The sequence below is a fragment of the Canis lupus genome, chromosome 18 (genome assembly GCF_003254725.2).
Source record: "Canis lupus dingo isolate Sandy chromosome 18, ASM325472v2, whole genome shotgun sequence".
NCBI lineage: Eukaryota > Metazoa > Chordata > Mammalia > Carnivora > Canidae > Canis > Canis lupus.
This window is the reverse complement of record NC_064260.1, coordinates 1,930,013-1,949,012: the sequence shown is the minus strand read 5'-3', so window position 1 is coordinate 1,949,012 and position 19,000 is coordinate 1,930,013. Positions and strand designations below refer to the sequence as shown.

Sequence of the window (19,000 nt, the reverse complement as noted above, 5' to 3'; positions counted from 1 at the left end):
GAAAGAAAGAAAGAAAGAAAGAAAAGAGGCTTGTAATGAATAACAGAATGTTCTGTGTTCTTACAAAAGGTGATCCTTTCACCTTCATGAAAGCGCTGGAGCTATTTCAGGAACAAAAAAAGAGCAGATATTAGAACAAAAAAAAATGCTCCCGTTGCTCTTAGGGTTTAGGATGTTGTAAGGATCTCGGGAGCTGCGGGCCAGGACCCTGAAACAAGGCCAATGTATTTATTTCCTGTTCTGTCCCAACCTCACCAGTGTCATCGATTTTTTTTTTCTTTTCCCTGCTGTTACTCCATAATCTGCCCCTGGGGTTTTAGCATCTTAGGCAAGGCCGCGGGCGAGCCTCCCGTACGGAGCTGGGTGGGAGCCGCAGGTGACAGGTGCTCACGGGCTCCGAGCAACGGGCCGTACAGACGCGGGGGCGTGGGGCAGGCGGCGTTTCTGGAAGGTGCCCGACACTTGGCGACGCAGTTCTGCTCTTCCTTCGACTGCTAGAGAGCCGTGGACGTGGTGGACGCCGTGGACGCGGTGCCCGGGCCAGCAGGCGCAGGGAGGGAGTGCAGGGGGCAGGCACCAGCCTCACCCCAGCTCAGGCTCCCCTCTGCGCCCGCAGTCCTCCCGGGAGGACATCCGCCCCGAGTCACCGGGAGCGGGACGCTAGTGGGCTTCGCTGCATTCGAGTCTATTTTAGAAGCGAAGCCGCCTCCACTTGCTCATGGCAGAGAGGCCAGAGGCACATGTGAGTCTGGGATCAGATGGCCACCCAAATATCTGGGACAAAAGTCAGCATCCAGGTTGGGGCCGGGTCATTTGAGGAAGCAAAATAACTATTAATAACTTGATTTACAACCGCGTGGCTGGACTTCCACCTGTGCCGCCGATCCAGCCTCCCGAATCCACGTGATGGGAATGGTGTCCGCGCAGTTGTCTCCGCTTCCCCTCCGTGAGCTTTCCCAGGCCGCCGTCCCGTGGATGGGATTTGGGCATCAGACCTGCGCTGGGTGGACCCCCCTCATCTTAACTCATGCCTAGAAGCATCTGCCCTGCTCATGCCCCGGGGACGGTTCTTGTCCGCAGAAGGGCCTTCGGGGTGGGTGGGGAACGCACGCAGGTCCGTGGAGTCCCCCACGCGCATGGGGAAGGCTCGGGGCCGACCCGCCACCAACCACGCGACGCGCAGGACGCGAGCCATCCCAAGGGGTTTCGCAGGAACTGAGGAGCGTCGCCTCAGTCGCATCTTAGTGGCTTCTGAAATACCACAGCGTCGTGCGGATTTACAAGATGGTGATGGAGAAGAGTCTTCCTCGGAGCTGGTTTTATAAGACCCGTGCCTGGAAGATTCCATGGTTGAACAGACTTTAGGAAACATCAGGGAACCCCAAGTGACTGTCAACTACACAGATGAAACGCTGAATGAGCTACAGAAATTTTAACAGCTGCCCCAGAGTAGGAATTTCTTTTTTCCCAAAGTAGGATATTTTAGATTCTTTTTTATTTTTATTTATTTATTTATTTTTTAAACATTTTATGTATTTATTCATAAGAGAGGCAGAGACCCAGGCAGAGGAAGAAGCAGGCTCCATGCAGGGAGCCCGATGCAGGACTCGATCCCAGGACCCTGGGGTCACGACTTGGGCCGCAGGCAGGTGCTAAACCCCTGAGCTCCCCAAGTGTCCTGATCTCTTAGATTCTTTTTAAAAAAATTTTTTAAAGTTTTTATTTATTTACTCATGACAGAGAGAGAGAGGCAGAGACGCAGGCAGAGAGAGAAGCAGGTGCCAAGCAGGGAGCCCGATGCGGGACTCGATCCCGGGACCCTGGGGTCATGCCCTGAGCCCAAGGCAGACGCCGACCCCTGAGCCCCCGGGCGCCCCGAGTCTCCTGATGTAACTGTCACCCTCACCTAGAGACGGCCTCACAGCGGGGCCCTGGGGGTGCAATCAGTGCACTGTCCAAGTGCTTTGGGTCAGGTGGTGATCGCAGGGTCTCAGCCTCTGACTCTCCCTGCCGCTCCCCACTGCGGGGCTCACTCACACTCACTCTCTCCTTCTCTGTCTCAAAATAAATAAATCTCCTAAAACCAGTATTTTCACAGAAGCAGCTAGAATCACATTTGCCCAAATGCGTTGGGGTCAAGCTGACACTAGGTCACATCGGAGTCTGGGCACGTCCCGTCCCGCTTTCTCTCCTCCGTGGGGCCTTCTCCGTGCTCCTCTGCACCTGCGTCGGGCCTTCTCCTGCAGAGAGCAGGCTCCCCGGGCTCGGGGAGCGGGGGGCAGGGGGCGCCGGGCGGGCAGCAGGTACGTGCCTCGGCAGCGGCACCCGTGGGCCTCCTGGATCCCGGGCCAGGCCGCTGCCCGCGTCAGGCGCTCCTCGGCTCTCTCCGTCATATCTGGAATCTCGGGGAAGGGTGGAGCCCGATTGGCCCGGTGAGGGCCCGACGTCGGCCTGTGCTGCGGCGCGTGCACCCCGAGGCCACATGAGCGAGGCCGAGGGGCCCGCCGGTGCCCACGCGGCCGCGCCGTAGCTACCGAGCCGCCTCCGCGACACCCATGGACACCGATACGCGCGGTGCAGGCAGTTCCCCGCGGGCGCACCTGGCTCTGCTCCTCTGCCTTCGCCGAGCGGTCTAAACTGTTGTAGTTTTGGATCCTGACTGTGGGGCGCCGTGTGGCTGTGACCCCTCACTCTCCTAAAGTTCTGTTCTGTTTTGTTTTCTCGCTTCTGCCTCTAACGCCCAGAGGATGACGTAGATCTGGAAGCCCTGGTGAACGATGTGAACGCGTCCCTGGAGAGTCTGTACCCGGCCTGCAGCATGCAGTCGGAGACGGTGCCCCTCCTCCAGAACGGCCAGCACGCCCGCAGCCAGCCGCCGCCCGCGGCCCCGAGGCCCCCCCAGGCGCAGCGTTCGCAGCCCGTGCACATCGTCGCCGTCAGGTGGGCCCCGGGGCGTGGAGGGTCTCGTCTCCGAGAGCAGAGACGTGATGCTGCGCTCTCTGCTGGGGACATACGTCCTCTGCTCTGTGCAGCTCGGCCCCACGGGCTTGGACCTGGGCTCCGGGTCGGTTCTGGTAACTCACGGCACACCTGCTCGGTGTCAGGAGGGAAGTCGTCGTGAGAGAATGTCCCGGAATACTGAAGGAACGACCAAGTGGTCAGTTGGGGGCCCAGAGCGGGGCCTGGGGACCTGGAGCACTGGCACCCCCGGGGGCTGTCACAGATGTGCCACCTTGGACGCGTGGCCTCATTCCCTGGGGGGTTACCTGGAGCAGGTGCAGCCTCTGGAAGTGGCGGGGCTGGCGGGGGGGGCCTCTGGGACGTGAGGGGGGTTCCCTGCAGGTGGCAGGCCTCGGATTCGGGTGTTGAAGGGTGAGTAGGAGCTTGGGCAGGTGGGGGAGGAGATGCCGTGAGCAGAAGAGATGATCCCTGTGGTTGCAAGTGGCAAGACGTCCTTCCTTTTGTGGCGGCGGAACGGTGCTCCGTTGCACGTGGTGTGTTTTCTCTTTCCACCATCCGCGGATAGACGACTCGGCCAGCTCATGAAGTCGGTGCGGTGGCACGGAAGGACAGAGGCCACGTGACCACACGGATGGGCCGCGTGTAATGTCGTCCCACTCCCAGAGGAAGACGGTGGGAGTGATGGGTGCAGGCCCTGGGGAGGGATCAGGAGATGGGACGGAGCCTCCGAAGCGTTGGTGTGATGAGACGGGTGGGTGTCGGGATGTCCTGCTGCGCGGAGCCCTCCAGCCCAACACCTGCAGACCCAGGGCCCTGGATGGAGGGATAAAGATGGAGCCCACCCCCCCCCCAACACCTACAGACCCAAGGCCCTAGTGGGCGGGATAAGGATGGAGCCCTCCAGCCCAACACCTGCAGACCCAGGGCCCTGGAAGACAAGATAAGGATGGAACCCACCTCCCCCTCAACACCTGCAGACCCAGGGCACTGGCGGGCGGGGTAAGGATGATGGGGAGGAACGTTTGCAGGCTGGGCATGTGTCTGGCAGGCAGGACCCGTGAGGGGTCACAGGTGTCCTCAGGGCACACGCCGTCGTCTGCACGGCTTTCTGCACGCCGCCCACGTCCCAGGACGATCCCGACAGGTGGGGGCCAGTCCCAAAGGCCCTGTGAGCTGTAGCAGGGGAGACACGGAGAGGGTTCGAGTGGGCGAGCGGGGCATCTGCCTTGGGTTTCGGCAGGTCCTCCTGGCAGCCGGGTGCGGGGGGTGGGTGGCAGGGACAATGACATCCTGACCTGGATGAAGCAGGGGACACCTGACATTTGCAGGGGAGGACGGAGTGTGGAGCTGCCCCACCGGGTCCCCAGGGCCAGGAGATGGGGGCCGGCCGCCGGCGCGGCAGCAGCTTGAAGGGCGTGCTGAGGGCATCCCGGCTGGGGCAGAGGTTCATGAGGTCGCGCGGCATAGCTCTGACGCCGCCGCCAGGGCGCTGGGGGCTTCGCGGGTTTCCAGGTGGGGGCGGAGGGATGGGCGCGGGCCCGGGCCCAGGGCCTCCCCGCCTCCCCGGGCCTCAGGCTGGGGTTCCTGTGGCTGCTCCTTCCTCAGCACGGCACCTTCGGGGATGTCGCATCCTTTCCCTGCTTCCGGAAGCTTCTATGAGAGTCTTTCCAGTCTGACATCCCCGGGTTCTTTAGCCAGGCACCCCTGTGGCCCACGGGAGCCCGTTGGTGTCAGAGCGGCACAGCAGGCGCAGCTGTGTGCGGGGTGCTCGGCCGCCCCTCGGCCTCGGGCCCTTCCCCGCGGCCCTCGCCCACCCTGCTTCCGGAGCATCACCCCGTGTCCTTGCTCCACACCCACCCCCCACAGAGCCCTGTCTGGAAAGACACGCTCCTTCCTGCTGTGCGCCTCCGTGGGTCTGGGGTCTGTCCATCACGCGACCCTGGAGCCTTGAGGGGGAGGACGGGTCACAGCGCGCACGGTGACAGTGCCCGAGGCTGAGTCGGGGCAGAGGATGGGCGAGAAGGCCCAGGCTCCCTGCAGCCCTGAGCCTAAAGTTGGGGCCAAACGCCTGTTCTCAGTCCCAGGACGGCGCATGGGGTGGGCGTGCACCCGGGGCAGCAGGCACTCTCCCCGCTGCAGAGGGGACCCCGGTCCTCAGGCCTAGCCTCTTCAGTTCTTCTGTGTAGGTAGCGTTGTTTCTTGCTTTCGGGTGCATTTAAAAAATGGGGTGACCGATATGGGATACCCAAGGATTCATAAGTGAGGCCTTATGTCGAGCACCTCCCATGTGTGCTGAGCACTTCCCGTGCGTGCTGAGCACTTCCTATGTATAGTGTCTATTTAATCCTCATTTGTTAGCTGGCACCATGGCCACTGCAGCCCTGCAGGGGTGGTGGTGTGGTGGCCCTCAGTGCCCCGACGACCAAACTGAGGCCCTGGGGGCAGTGACAGTCTGAATGCAAACCCAGCCTGAGAGGCTCAAGGTGCAGCGTGAGACCCATGGTGTGGGGTGGGGCACGGACGGAAACAGGTGCAGGCCAGGAGCTGGGGAAGGCAGAGAGGGCTTCCTGGAGGAGGCTACCACCAGGCCCTCCAACCCTGTGAGGGCATGGACTGCACGGACCGCAGAGGACAGTGGGCGTGCCGCAGGCGGGCAGGCGGTGGAGCTCGGGGCTGCCTCGCCCCCACCCACCCGACGTCTCTGCACCTTCGCCTCCTGTCCCCGTCCTGGTGCGTAGTTCTGGGCAGACGCAGCCTGTGCAACAGGGACTTTCTGCAGCCCCAGGGGACCTGCCTTAGTTTGGCTTTGACGACACTTGGGAGCTGCTGTAAAGTCAACGTGGGACTTGCTTTTTTATTTAAATATTTTATTTATTTATTCATGAGACACAGAGAGAGAGAGAGAGAGAGAGAGAGAGAGAGAGAGGCCGAGATTCGGCAGAGGGAGAAGCAGGCTCTTCACAGGGATGTGGGACTCGATCCCGGCACCCCGGGGTCATGCCCTGGGCCGAAGGCGGATGCTCAACCCCTGAGCCACCCAGGCATCCCCACTTTTTTTTTCTTTTAATTTTTAAGAAAAACGTGTTGAGTGTGAAATTCACGTAACAAAAAACCCAGCGCCGGAAACGTATGAGGTGTTAGTACTCTCCAGGGTCGTGCCGCCACCCCCTCTACCTGGTTCCAGAAGTTTCCGCCGCTCCAGCGGAAGCCCCCTGCCACACAGCGGAGTCTGCGTGGCCCTGCTGCGGACGCCCTGTCAGCGTGCTTCCACGAGGGGAGTCCTTCTGTGTCTGGCCTTGTTCACGTAGCACGATGTCTGGTTGGATTTTTTTTTTTTTTTTTTTTTGAATAAAGGCTTATTTTTGAAAGAGCAGTTGCAGGTTCATAGCAAAGCTGAGAGAAATTGGTGAGCGCTTCCCGCAGCCCTGCGCCGTGCATCCCGCAGCAGGTGGCGGCACAGTGGGCGAGCCTGCGTGGATGCACGGCGGCCCTGGCGTCCTCGGTGTGCAGGAGGGCTGGCGCTCCTTGTTCAGTGGGTGCGCTTGGACACATGTACGATGATGCGAGTCCGTCCTTGGGCTACCATATGGGATAACCTCACTGCCCTAAATACGGGGCTTTTAGTATTTTCCAGAACAACCTCTGGGGAGCAGCTCTGGTGAACAACTAGAGCATCGGGGGTTGGTGTCTTCTGCATAAGTCAAAACACAATAAACCCCTCGTGCCGCGGGAGGTCACTGGTTCGTGCTTCGGGGCCGGGGTGCAGGACAGTGGGCCCGGCCGCACGGCCTCCTCTCTGCCCTTGGCACAGGGGACAGCGCGTCAGCCGGACGCGGTCATGGCAGAGGCTGGGGTGGGAGAAGCGGGATTCGTCCACAGGACACGGCCGCGTCCGCCGTGTTGAGCCCAGGGGCACAGCTGTGCCCTCCCGTGTGCCGACAGGGGGCCCCGCTCCTGGGGGACGCCTGGTGGCCGGGGCACGACACCGCCCGCAGCACCCGGGACAGGCAATGGAAGGCAACGCTCGGTTGTTTTTCGCTTCGACTTTGAACTTGCTTCTTCCGCTGTTTTCCTAACTGCCCCTGATTCCGTTACCGTGGGTGCCCGGCCTCGTCGTAGGACCCACGGGTCTTGCAGCCTTGGGCGGACGTGCCCGCGGGTGGGCAGCGTGGTGCGCTCTCCGCGCTGCCTCGGGGTGGGGGGGCGCTGCGGGGAGTTTCCGAGGCTTCCGTGCTCTGGGGGGGACGCGGCACAGGGCGCTCGCCTCCGATGCATTCACTCCCGACCACCTTTTTGTACAAACGGGCATCGGTTCCACGATGCAGACGAGATGTGCAAAGCCGCTTCTCGTGTTTCCATGCGTTTGGAGGAGTGTTCGCTGCCAGGGCCCTGGGCAGTTATTCTCCTGAAAATGCTCCTTCTCACAAAGCCTCCTCGCCCACCGTTGCCGGGGAGCCGTCGGGGGGCGGGGGGCTGGTACGTGTCCCGCACGGAGCGTCGTCTCTGCTGGGAGCGTTCGCACGGTGCTTCTCAGGCCTGGCTGTGCGGTGAGTGCGGGGATCTGGGCCCTGCGGGTCTGGAAATGGCAGCTTTAAAAGAAAAACCAGAAACAGACTTTTTGTTGCGGAATAACGCACGTACCATAAAATCGGCCGTCTCGACCGTAGGCAAACCAGTTCAAGGTGCTGCGTGTACTTCCGTCGCCGTGATCCCTGGGGCCTTGCTCACCCTGCAGGAGGGAGCCCCCCGCCCCCCGCTCCCTCCCCAGCACCCTGCCTGGTGCTAGCCCGGGGATGGTGACCCGTGACCCGAGGTGCCCCACGGACGTGCCGTCCCGCGCCATCCGTCCTTCTGTGGCTGGCTTGTGTCGCCCGGCACCGTGTCCTCCGGCGTCATCCCGGTGGCAGCAGGTGTCTCCTTATGAGGGTGGAGCACATGTGCTTCCCCGTCCACGCGTCGATGCACGCCGTGGTCGCTCCGCCTCTTGACCGTGGGCACCAGGCCTGCTGGGAACCCGGTACCCGTATCTATTGGAGTTTCCTGGGCTACGTCCCCAGAGGCGGGATTATGGGATCACTTCGGGAGACGGCGGCGCTTATTTATAGGTTATTTATTTATTGGGTTTATTATTATTATTATTACATATTTTTTTACGACGGCAGCTTTTAACCCGCGGTTGTGTCTCTCCCCCCAGACGCCTGCAGGAAGAAGACCAGCAGCTCAGAACCTCGTCTCTGCCGGCCATCCCCAACCCCTTCCCCGAGCTCTGCGGCCCCGGGAGCCCGCCGGTGCTGACGCGCGGCTCCCTACCTCCAGGCCAGGCAGCTGCCAAGCAGGTGAGCGAGCGCCCCTGGCTCGGGCGCCGGCAGGACGGACGCCGGGCTCATTGCCATGCGAGGAAGGGGGACAGCGGGGATCTCTCCTCTTCCTTCTTTGCCTCTTGCTACTTTTTGATTTATTGTCCAGAATTCCACTTGTTAGGTCAGGGGTGCATCTGCGTGTTGTAGAAAGGGGCTCATACAAATGGTGCGAAGTAACGACCTGGTGCTTAAAGATGAATTTTAGCTCCAAGAATATTCCGTTGGCTGGGATCTCTGGATGCATGAGGCGTTTCTCAGGCCCCTGACCGTCCAAGGGTTTGCGTTTGATGTTCCTGCCCTGGAATGTGACCTGCGCACGGAAGATTTTATTTATTTATTCATGAGAGATAGAGAGGCAGAGGGAGAAGCAGGCTCCCTGCAGGGAGCCCGATGCAGGACTCGATCCCAGGACCCCAGGATCACGCCCTGGGCCGAAGGCGGTGCTAAACCGCTGAGCCACCTGGGAATCCCCACAGCCACCTTTTTAAACTAACAGTTTCTACCTTAAAAATAGGCCTGTGAGCTGCATGTTCTGGAACCGCTGTGGCCTGGGGGAACCTGGGATGCGGAGAGCGTCTGTAACTTACCCCAGGTCACATCGTCAGGCTCTGTCCGTCCGGTCAGCGTGGCGGCTGCAGCCTGGGGAGGGAGACCCTGTCGTGCTGCCGTGTGGGCAGCGGTGGCTTAAGTAGGATGCCCACGACAGGAGCATCCGACCTTCACAGGATGGTCCCACTCGCCAAGGATTGTTCTGCGAAGTTTCCATATTTTATTTACTAATTTATTCCTCAAAACACCTTTAGGATTTAGGTACAAATGTTATTTCTGTTTTTTAGTTGGGAAATAAGCCCAGCTGTCGAGTGGGGCCCCGGGGTGAGCACTGGGGCCGAAAGGGACCCCGGGGTGAGTGGTGCGGTTGGGAGGGACCCTGGGGTGAGAATTGGGGCCAGAAAGGACCCCGGTGTGAGCGGCAGGGCCAGGAGGGACTCCGGGGTGAGTGGTAGGACTCTGGGGTGAGCAGCAGGGCTGGGTGGGACCCCAGGGTGAACGGTGGAGCCGGGAGGGACCCCGGGGTGAGTGGTGGGACCCCAGGGTGAGCGGCAGGGCTGGGTGGGACCCTGGGGTGAGCGGCGGGACCCCAGGATGAACAGTGGGGCCAAGAGGGACCCCGGGGTGAGCAGCGGGACCGTAGAGTGAACACTGGGGCTGGGTGGGACCCTGGGTTTAGCAGCAAGACACCAGGGTGTGCAGTGGGGCCGGGAGGGACCCCGGGGTGAGCATTGGGACCAGTCAGACCTGACGCTGGGATCCAGAGGCTCTACCTTCAGCCATTAAACCCCGCGTTGCCCGGGACCCTGTTTATTTTCATGGGTTTGAACGACCCTTTGCCATGAACCAGAACCTCTCGTGTCCCCAAGCGCCATGGGCCCCCACCCATCCCCTCTCCCCGCATCCCCCCGCCCCACCGTGCGATGAGCACGCGGGGAGCCCGGTGTGTGGGGCGGCCCTGCCCCAGACACCTCCTGCCTCCAGGGGCTGCCCCGTCCGGTCCCACCATCGACGCCTGGAAGGTGAGGTAAGCGTCCCTGTGGGGCGGCCAGCTCCGGCTGGGCCGCGGCCGTGTCACATGCCTGCAGGACATCTGGGACGTCTGCCTCTCCGGTGACCTCTGCTGCAAATAAGGGTCTAGACAGGCTGTCTGTGGATTGGTCCCCGGGCTTGTTTACGGCCTCGCCCAGCCTAAAATAAGCCCAGGAAAATCTGCTCTGGCTCTGCCAGCGCCTGGCGAGAACGCGGGCCTCCACCCGCGCCCGACTGTCCAAGTCTGTCCGCGGAATCCGGAACCTCGGGAGCTGGCCTGCTGCTTCTCCCGGGACCGCAGCGTCTGCCTGGTGTCTGCCTTCTTGTCGCCGTCCCCGGCCGCGGCCCCGCAGGCCCAGGGCGCGGCTTCACGCTTCGGCGAGTCCACGTTCCCCGACGTGTCGCACGGGCTCGCGGGGCCGCGGCCGGGGCGCCCCGGGCTCTGACCCTTGATCCCGGGGGCCTGTGTCGCCGGCGCCGCGGTGGGGGCTGCCCCACGGAGCGCGATGGCGTGGCCGCCGGCGGTCTCCAGCCTCTGGGCCCTGCTGCCTGCTGGCCCGGAGAGGGGGAAGCCGGATGTGCTCATGCTGCCACGCGAGGGCCCGGGGAGCAGCTGGATGAGCGTCCGCTCGGGTCCCCCCAGAGGTGACGGCGCTCCAGCAGGCCCGCGGCACCGCCTCGCATGCTGGCTGGCACATGGTCACGTCGAGAAGAAAGTGTCTCGCTCTGTGGAAGGAGCTCGCTCGTGACCTGAGCCCGTCAGGGGCGGCGTGTGTCTGCCCACGAGTCCGAAGGGGACGAGGAAGTGGAGGTGTGTGGCCAGGCCCACGCGGGGCTCCCGTGCCGGCCGAGCGCCGCGTGCAGACACCTCCCCTCCCACCTCCCTGGGGGTCCTTCCGTGACCCTCGCCGGCTGCTTGGGGGCAGGAGTGTCGGGTGTGGGGTCTGCACACCCCAGCTCTGAGAGCCGCCCCTGTGACACGCCGCCGCCTCCAGGGAGGACATCCATGCATGCAGGGGTGTGTGGCTGCGGGCAGGGCCCCAGGATGGACAGCTGAGGGGGGGCAGGGGCCCTGATGAGGTCACAGGCTCGCAGGGGGGCCCTCACCAGGGGGAGGAGCCCTCAGCCCCACCACTGTGGCAGCACTTCCAACTCCCCCGTCCCGCCGTCCCCTGTGGTCCCCGAGGCTGGCAAGTCGGCTGCAGCGTGGGCCCTGCTGTCCCGGGGCTTAGTGTGATGATGTCGGCAGGGTGACGCGCTCCCTCAGGTGCAGGCAGATGGGGCAGCCGGTGGCCGAGGAGGTGGTGCTGCTGATGAACCGTCAGGGCCCCCGCGGCCTCCCCGGGCATCCCCCTGGTCGGGGTGTGACCCCACTGCGGCCGGTCCGGTGTGTATGGCTGGAGTGATGGCAAGGGCCACGTGTGCGTGCCCCCCAAGTGTGCACAGCCCTGCCCCCGGGGGTGGTGCCGGGGGTGGGGCCTGCAGGCAGGTGCAGGTGGGTGGTGGAGTGATGTGTGCATACCCCCAAGTGTGTGTGGCCCTGCCCCCAGGGGCAGGTGCAGGTGGATGATGGGGCAGGCCCCCCACGGGGTGGAGCGATGGCGAGGGCCGCGTGTGTGCCCCCTGAGTGTGCACAGCCTTGCCCCTGAGGGTGGTGCCAGGGATGGGGCCCGCGGGCAGGTGCAGGTGGGTGGTGCAGGAGGCTGAGAAGGGAGGGGGAAGGGGCAGGGGGCCGCACAGAGGAGCGCCGCCGAAGGGAAGAACAGGGATGCTCCCAGAAACATCTCTATTTCCCAATTTAAGGCTGCCTTGCTAGCTTGATGGGAACGTCTGGAAGGCCCTGTCCGGGTGGCCTTCCTCCCAGCGCAGGGGTTTCCATGGAGCTGCCTGTGACCCGTTAGAGCAGGTTTCTCCGCTGCTGTTAATTCAAACACAATTAATCACACGTTTAACCCCATTTCTAATAGGGCGTGAACGCTGTCCCCGGTCCAGTCCACACTCTCCCCCCTTTGCTTACTTTCAAAAATTAATTTTCTGGAACTGAATTAATTGCCTTGCACTGGGTTCTGCCCGTTACTGATGATCCAGCGTGGGCCTCCCGAGGCTCTTGCTACCGTTTAACGAACGCGCCGCTGCATCAGACCGTCTTTGGCAGGAAAAACTAGCGGCCGTGGCCAAGTGCGGGGGCAGCTTCGTGGAGCGCGCCCGTGTGGACGTGCCGGGCCTCCCGCTTCTCCCGCCTGGGCCGGGCGTCGCCCCGGAGCCCGCGGCTTCTCGTGGGCGCCCACCCCGGGGGCCTCACCGCCCGCCGCACGAGCCCTCTTTCTCAGCGCCTGCGGCACGTGCCCACGTCGGCTTTCTGGAACCTCGGGGCCCGGACGCGTCGGGAGGAGGCCCAGGGAGGTGCAGCCTGAGGGCTGGGGTCCCCGAGGGCCGTGAACGGTGCTGTGGACACTTGGGGCCGTCGCAGGATCGTCTGGGGCGGGAGCCCAGGAGAGGGGTGCTCCGGCCCCCGGTGGGACAGGGGTCGCTGCCCCCTGGCGACAGTCACTTTACCAGCGCGAGTCTATACCCATCGGCTCATCCCCGCCGTCCTCGGGGCGAAGCCCTCTTTACCCAGCGTCGCTCAGGCTGCTTCCCTGGGGCGCCTGGGGGCTCGGTCGGCAAAGCATCTGCCCTCGGCCCAGGTCACGGCCCCGGGGTCCTGGGATCCAGCCCCGTGTCAGACCCCGCACTCAGCGGCCACTCCGCTTCTCCCTCTGCCCTCCCCCCAACTCGTGGTCTCTCTGGTGCGCTCTCTCAAATAAATAAAATCTTAAAAAAAAAAAATGTAAAGAAAAAACCTAACCGATTGGTCTTCCTGTCCTGATTTCACTCCCTGGTTTCTCGGGAGTGAGGAACGGCGGCTGCCACCACCGCGGGGCTGCACCCCTGCCCTCCCCCTGCCCCCCTCGCCTTCCGGCTCCCTCCATGCCCATCCACCTCCATGCAGTCGCGTAGCTTCCCTGAAAGGTTTCCTTGGGAGGAATGTAATAAACTGTCTTTATTAGTTTTTAAAATGTCACGTTTTGGGCGGCCCGGGTGGCTCAGCGGTTTAGCCCCACCTTTGGCTCAGGGCATGACCCTGGGGTCCTGGGATCGAGTCCCACATCGGACTCCCTGCATGGAGCCTGCTTCTCCCTCTTCCTGTGTCTCTGTCCCTCTCTCTGTCTCACGAATAAATAAACAAAATCTAATAAATAAACAAATAAACTGTCGAGTCTGCAAACGAGCGATCACGTGCCGCCCCCGGAGCGGCTCACTCAGCAGAGGCCGACGAGTGCTCCGGGGGGCGTCCGGGGCAGCACGGGGTAGCCCCGTCCCGTCCTGCCGCTCAGAGGTCCCCACGGCCCCTGCCCCCTGGCCGCCGGCCTCCCTCATGGTCCCGTAACGCAGCAGCCAGGGCGGGTCACGTGTGCAGAGGGGACCCAGGCTTCAGGTCGGCAGTGTTCCCGGGGCGCCCAGCAGCGCTCCGCACAAACAGGAGCCCGTCTCGCCAAACCAAAACGCGCACGTGTGTGACATTTCGTTCCTCCGGAGGGTACCGTGGCATAAACCAGAGCAAGCAAGCGGAGCCCACGCGTGACGCAAGCATCGCTGCCCGTTCCTCCTGCCGTTGCACCTGCTGCCATGGAAGGCTCTGGAAGCTGGGACGCTCGCTGTGGCTCCTGTCCCGGTCCTGGGGGAGGTGCAGCGTCGGCAGCTCTGAGGCCGAGCGCCTCGGGAGTCGGTGTGCGGGACAGAGAGGCGCTAAGGAGCGCGGGTGGGCTCAGCCTCGGGACTGCGTGAGAACCAGAGGGACGCAGGGCCTGAGTCCTGCTCGCGAGTCTCCGTGGCTGCTGTGACCCTGCCCTCGTGCGTCAGCCACGCATCAGTCTGGGCCTCAGGCCGCGACGTGTGTCTTCCCGGGGATGGGCCCGCCCAGGCCTTCTGGATCCAGAGCAGCGGCTGACTCTTCGGCCCCCGGCCTCCCCCCGCATGTCGCCCAGTGACAGAGAGCCTTGTGCCCCCTTTTCTTACCTGCGCTTTCTGGAAGCCTCATTACCTGAGTCATGAGACGGAAACGTGCAGGCCCGCGACGGTTGGGGAGGACCACATTCCATCACCTTCTTGGAAACTCCCGTTCCCTGCTGGTTTGGGAGGCACCTGAAGAAAGCCCGCTGACGGGGGTGGGGGGCAGCCTGGAGCTTCCCAGACGATTCCAGTCGCGGGTCCACGAGGTCCATGACATGCTTCCCTGGGACTCTCCGTGGGAAAGGGTGCCGGGTGGTCCGGAGCATCTTTCGGAGCTGTGTGGGAATAGCACTAACCTCCAGGTGTCTCGGGCACTCGGCGGCAGCCGGAGAACGCCCCACGCAGGGGACGCTTGCAGCCACCTGGTGAGCCGCGCGCCTGAGGGGAGTCCCATCAGGAAACTCCGTGGAATCCCCCCCGCTGGGCTTTCTCCAGACCGTAAATATCTGTGAAAATAGAAGCTCTCTGAACTTGTGAGGCCTCACGCGGGTCCTGGATTGCGGCATCAAAGCTCCCATGGCATCCGGGGGAGGCCTCGCAGGGTGAGCGTTTCAATCACCCATCTTCCCCAAATGCGCCTGTTCCCCCAAATCCGAGAACACGAGGTGGTGTTCCCGGGCCCGCTAACGGGCTCGATCTTGCTGCTGCTGCTGCTGCTGCTGAAGTTTCCTTTGGAGCAGGGGCTGCTAGAAAACGAACTTCGGCCCGTTGCGTTGCCCGCGTCGACGGCTCTGCTGCAGGTGCCCGGGAGCACCCTCGTCCCCTTCGCTTGCATTCGTGTTTCTCACTGGTTCACGCAGCAGGAGAGCCTGTCATGCCCGTGCGGTGTGGGCATCTGTGTCTCAGGACTATCCGTGACTGCCCGGGGCACATGTGGTTCCACTGGCCGCTCTCCCAGTGCGTCCTCGCCTCGCAGGTCCAGGTAAAGTGCTCCGGGAGCTTGCGGGGGCACAAGCGTGTCGTCACGTTCTGAATCCTTTCCCGCAGGCAAGTTCCCGGGAGCCGGCTTCCCGTGCAGGCTCGTGAGCGTTCATTGCCCTGGTGCGTGTTGTGATAGGGGTTTGTGAGGGCCTGTTGGCTTGACGATCGCCTCCCGGGTGGAGGGAGCGTCAGCAGTTTTGGGCCCTGACTCTGCACCAGGACCATCACTAGACCAGGCGGCTTCCTGTGCCCGACGGTTCCTCACGGCAGCGCAGGGTGGCCCTGGAAGGGCGTGGGTCTGGCTGAGCCGACACTGGCCTGTCCCCAGGAGCCCACGGCCTGCTGGGCGAGACCAACGCCAGCTGGTCCGCAGGGGCGCGTGACTGCCGGCGGGCCAGGTGTGCGAGCCGGACGCTTCCCTGTGCGGGGGAGCTACGAGCTAGCGTAGCCCCGGGATTGAAGGATGAGAAGCTGATCGTGGGCTTGGAGGGGGAGAATGTTCCAGAAGGGGGAGGGGGGGCCTTCACAAAGGGCCTGGACGTTAGGACCTAGAGTCGGCTAAGAATTCCATCCCAGGTGCAAAAGAGAGTCCACCAGGTGTCGGATAGAGGGGTGCGGAGCAGCTTTGCATTTTGGGGAGGTTCCCTTTAGTTCGTGGTGTGCAGGATAGGGTGGCACTCGGAGAGGGGGCGTGGCATGGGTTCGGCCACCATGCACGCGGGCTCGGGAGCCCATGGCCTTTGGATGAGGACCAGGGTGCTGAGGCTGGAGAGAATGGGCTGGGTTTGAGCAAAATCACAGGATCTAGTGATTTCTTGCTCTCCCCTCCTTGTCCGGGCACTTCTGCTTTTTCTCCTTTAAGGGTAAATCTGATCTGGAGCTCTGATCCTGGCTCCTAAATTCCATTCTCCACCAAAAGGGTGCTGAGCAAGCGCTTGAAGAAAGAGGAGGCACGTCCCAGGCTCAGAGGGCAAGAGGAGGGTGGTCACTTACGGACGTGGAGAAACCTGGCAGGTGCCACCAGGGCCCAGTGTCCTGAGCCAGCGTCCGCTGGGGCCCCACGGCGTCTCGTGGGTGTGTGACGCCAAAGATGTGAACCGGGACTGGGGGGTAGTCCATGAAATGGCGGGGGTTCTGCAAAGTGTGACGGTCACAGAAGACCCCAGAAAACTCACTCTCCGGGTGACAGACGAACCCCAAAATGGTGCTGTTGCCTTTCCTAAAAGGGACGTCGGTTGGACCTTGGCTGAATTTGCAGGCGCGCATGTCGGCTGGAGGGAGCGTACTGGTGGACTTTCCTGATTTCAGTCCTGACGCTGTGCTTACGAGGGAGAGTGCCACGTGTCGGAGGCACAGGCCGCGGGGTAGACGGGCCACCCCGATGACCAGGTGCGGAAAGAGAACAGGATGAAGCAGACGGAGCCAACGCTAGTCCTGGGGAACCCACGTGAAGAACATACAGAAAACCTTATACCGCCTTTTATAGGTTTTCTGGAAGCCTGAGATTCTCACAAGATAAAATGCTAGAGAATGAGAAATCCTGTTTCAAACCCAAAACATGCCTCTTAAGTGAACAGATTTTTTTTTTCACTGTGCTTTTCTCCCACGGGGCAAACAGCCTAGGAGACAGGAGACATAAGTCAGGCCACCGCCGCTTCTGCGCACGGCTCCAGGAGGATGGGCAGGTGCGCCCGGGCGGCCTGTCCCCGGAGCCGCGCTTCCAGGAGGGGAGTCGATCGAGAGCACCCTGCTGCTCTTTCCTCCCTGTTCTTTTCAGGAGAAATGGAATATCCGTGGTTTTGGTGGCATAACGTGCCAAGTGGATTCGCATGTGCCGTGCTCTGCTTTCCTGCGTATAAGCTTCGTCCGAGGGAAGGAGATTCTCAAAGCTTCAGTCCTGGGGCCTCAGACTGTGGGAGGTTCCCAAGCAGGTAAACGGGGAGGAGTAAACAGACTGAGTTTCCTCAAAGGCAGTGCCCCCTCCGTGCTGCTCCGCTGGCGGGTGTGTGCTCACGGCTCCAAGCGCCGCAGGGGGTGACCGTGCTGTAATGACGTCTGCACCAACCCTGTGGGCCTGACATGCAGGTGCCCCCTTGTGATCTTTTAAATTTGTTCGAGTGGATTTTTAGGGCCATCACGCGGCTGTTTGCCAGGTGGGCTCTGTCAACTGTGCGGGACTAAGCACGTGTCCTAGCAGGCAGGCCCGCTGCTGCGTGGTCCAGGGTGGGGAGGAGCCACGGACTCCTCGGAGCCGGGAGCACCCTCCTGCTGGGGGGCCCAGGGCTGGAGACACACAGGCAGCTGTGGGGAGCCCAAGCTTTGTGCGGGGTGGGTGTTGCTTCTCACTGAATGGAAATAATCACGCCTGACCTCTTGCCCCACTGCCTGTTGGCTGCCGAGGTGGGCTGCAGCCAGCGGGTTGTGAGTGCACCTGCTTTTTGTAGTTTGGAGGAAGCTCTTGATGCTCCCCTGGCCTTGCACACCCATGGGGCGGGGCCGGCTGAGCTGCACTGGCAGCCATGTGGTCGGGGGATGTACTGCTGTGGCCACCTCTCCCCACACTGCCTCCCCTGGGAGCACATGCTGGTGTCCAGGTCCTGGAACAGGGGTGCCAGAGGGCTGCTGGCGGGGGGGGGGAGGGGCAGTCCAGGGCGGCTCCTGCTGGCTGCCAGTGCCCCAGAGGACACCCCCAAGGAGGGGGCCCTAGAAGAGCTGTTGGGAGCTGCTGGAGCAGAGTTCAGAGTAGGCCCAGGGATATGGTGCACGTGGGTGCCCGGCGGATACAGTGCACGGCAGGGGCACAGGGATATCGTGCACAGGGGGTGCACAGGGATACAGGGCACGGCAGGGGCTGAGGGATACAGTGCATGGCAGATATGGTGCACAGCGGGTGCACAGGGATACAGGGCACGGCAGGGGCACAGGGATATGGTGCACAGCGGTTGCACAGGGATACAGGGCACGGCAGATGCACAGGGATATGGTGCATGGCGGATACAGTGCATGGCAGGTGCACAGTGGATACGGTGCACTGCAGGCGCACAGGGATATGGTGCACGGTGCATACGGTGCACGGTGGGTGCATGGTGGATACAGTGCACAGCAGGTACACAGAGATACGGTATATAACAGGTGCACAGGGATATGGTGCACGGTGGATACAGTGCATGGCGGGTGCACAGCAATACAGGGCACAGCAGGTGCACAGGGATATAGTGCACAGGGATACGGTCCATGGTGTGTGCACAGGGATACAGTCCACGGCAGATACACAGGGATACGGGGGATGGCAGGTGCTGACTGCTATGACCCGTTACATGAAGGGAAAGAGCCTTATTCCATCAAGACTCCGTCTAACCTAGAGCGTAACTGGTGAGCAGCTCTGGATGTGTGAGGTTCCGAAACCCTGAATTGTGTTGCTGAAAGCAGAATGTGCGCGGGTCCTTCGAGAACCAGGGGAGATCTCGTTGCCAGTAATTGTCATGCACCAAGTCTCGTGCAGCAGCCAGAATAGGAGGTACAGACTGTGACGGGGTGGGTGAGGAAAAACGTGCGAGGAAAACCCGCATCCGGACAAGGGCTGGTGTCACTCTGGGTCAACCTCACAGTGTGACGATTTTGAGTTACTTTAGGGTGACTTTGGTTGTTAAGACATAGAAGTCTCAGGATCCATCTCATCCCACTGGATTGTCAGGTCTAGACGCACATCTGTGCCTGTGGTTTCCCTGGTCTGGGGTGATGCGGGTGTTCTCCGGTGGCCCCAGGGACGTTGTTCTTCTGGGCGGCCGGCTCTGTGACCCGGATCCCCTACAGACCCGTGGGCTCTTATTCTGTATCCATCCCTGCGGGGTCATTGGAGCTGCTTCAGGGAAGGGCAAACGGCTTCTGTACAAACTGAGGATGTTGAAGTAGGCGGACTGTGCATCCTCCCCAAGACTAGAGGAACCGGGCCATCTGTCCGTCCTAAGACTAGAGGAACGGGGCCCATCTGTCTATCCCCAAGACTAGGTTCCGTCTATCCATCCCCAAGACTAGAGGAACCGGGACCATGTGTCCGTCCCAAGACTAGAGGAACTGGGGACCGTCTATCTGTCCCCAAGACTAGAGGAACCAAGGACCGTCTA

General features: G+C 62.1%; 1 protein-coding gene across 3 annotated transcripts in view; it reads left to right on the top strand.

Moving 5' to 3' along the window:
* The window catches only part of GRB10 (growth factor receptor bound protein 10), a 156,638-nt gene that overhangs the window by 99,049 nt on the left and 38,589 nt on the right, over positions 1–19,000 (top strand). For all 3 annotated transcript variants that reach the window (XM_025449607.3, XM_025449610.3, XM_035701512.2), the window contains 2 exons: positions 2,745–2,940; positions 8,156–8,297. In XM_025449607.3, coding sequence (XP_025305392.1) covers positions 2,745–2,940; positions 8,156–8,297 — 338 coding nt within the window. The remainder of the gene's footprint in view (positions 1–2,744; positions 2,941–8,155; positions 8,298–19,000) is intronic.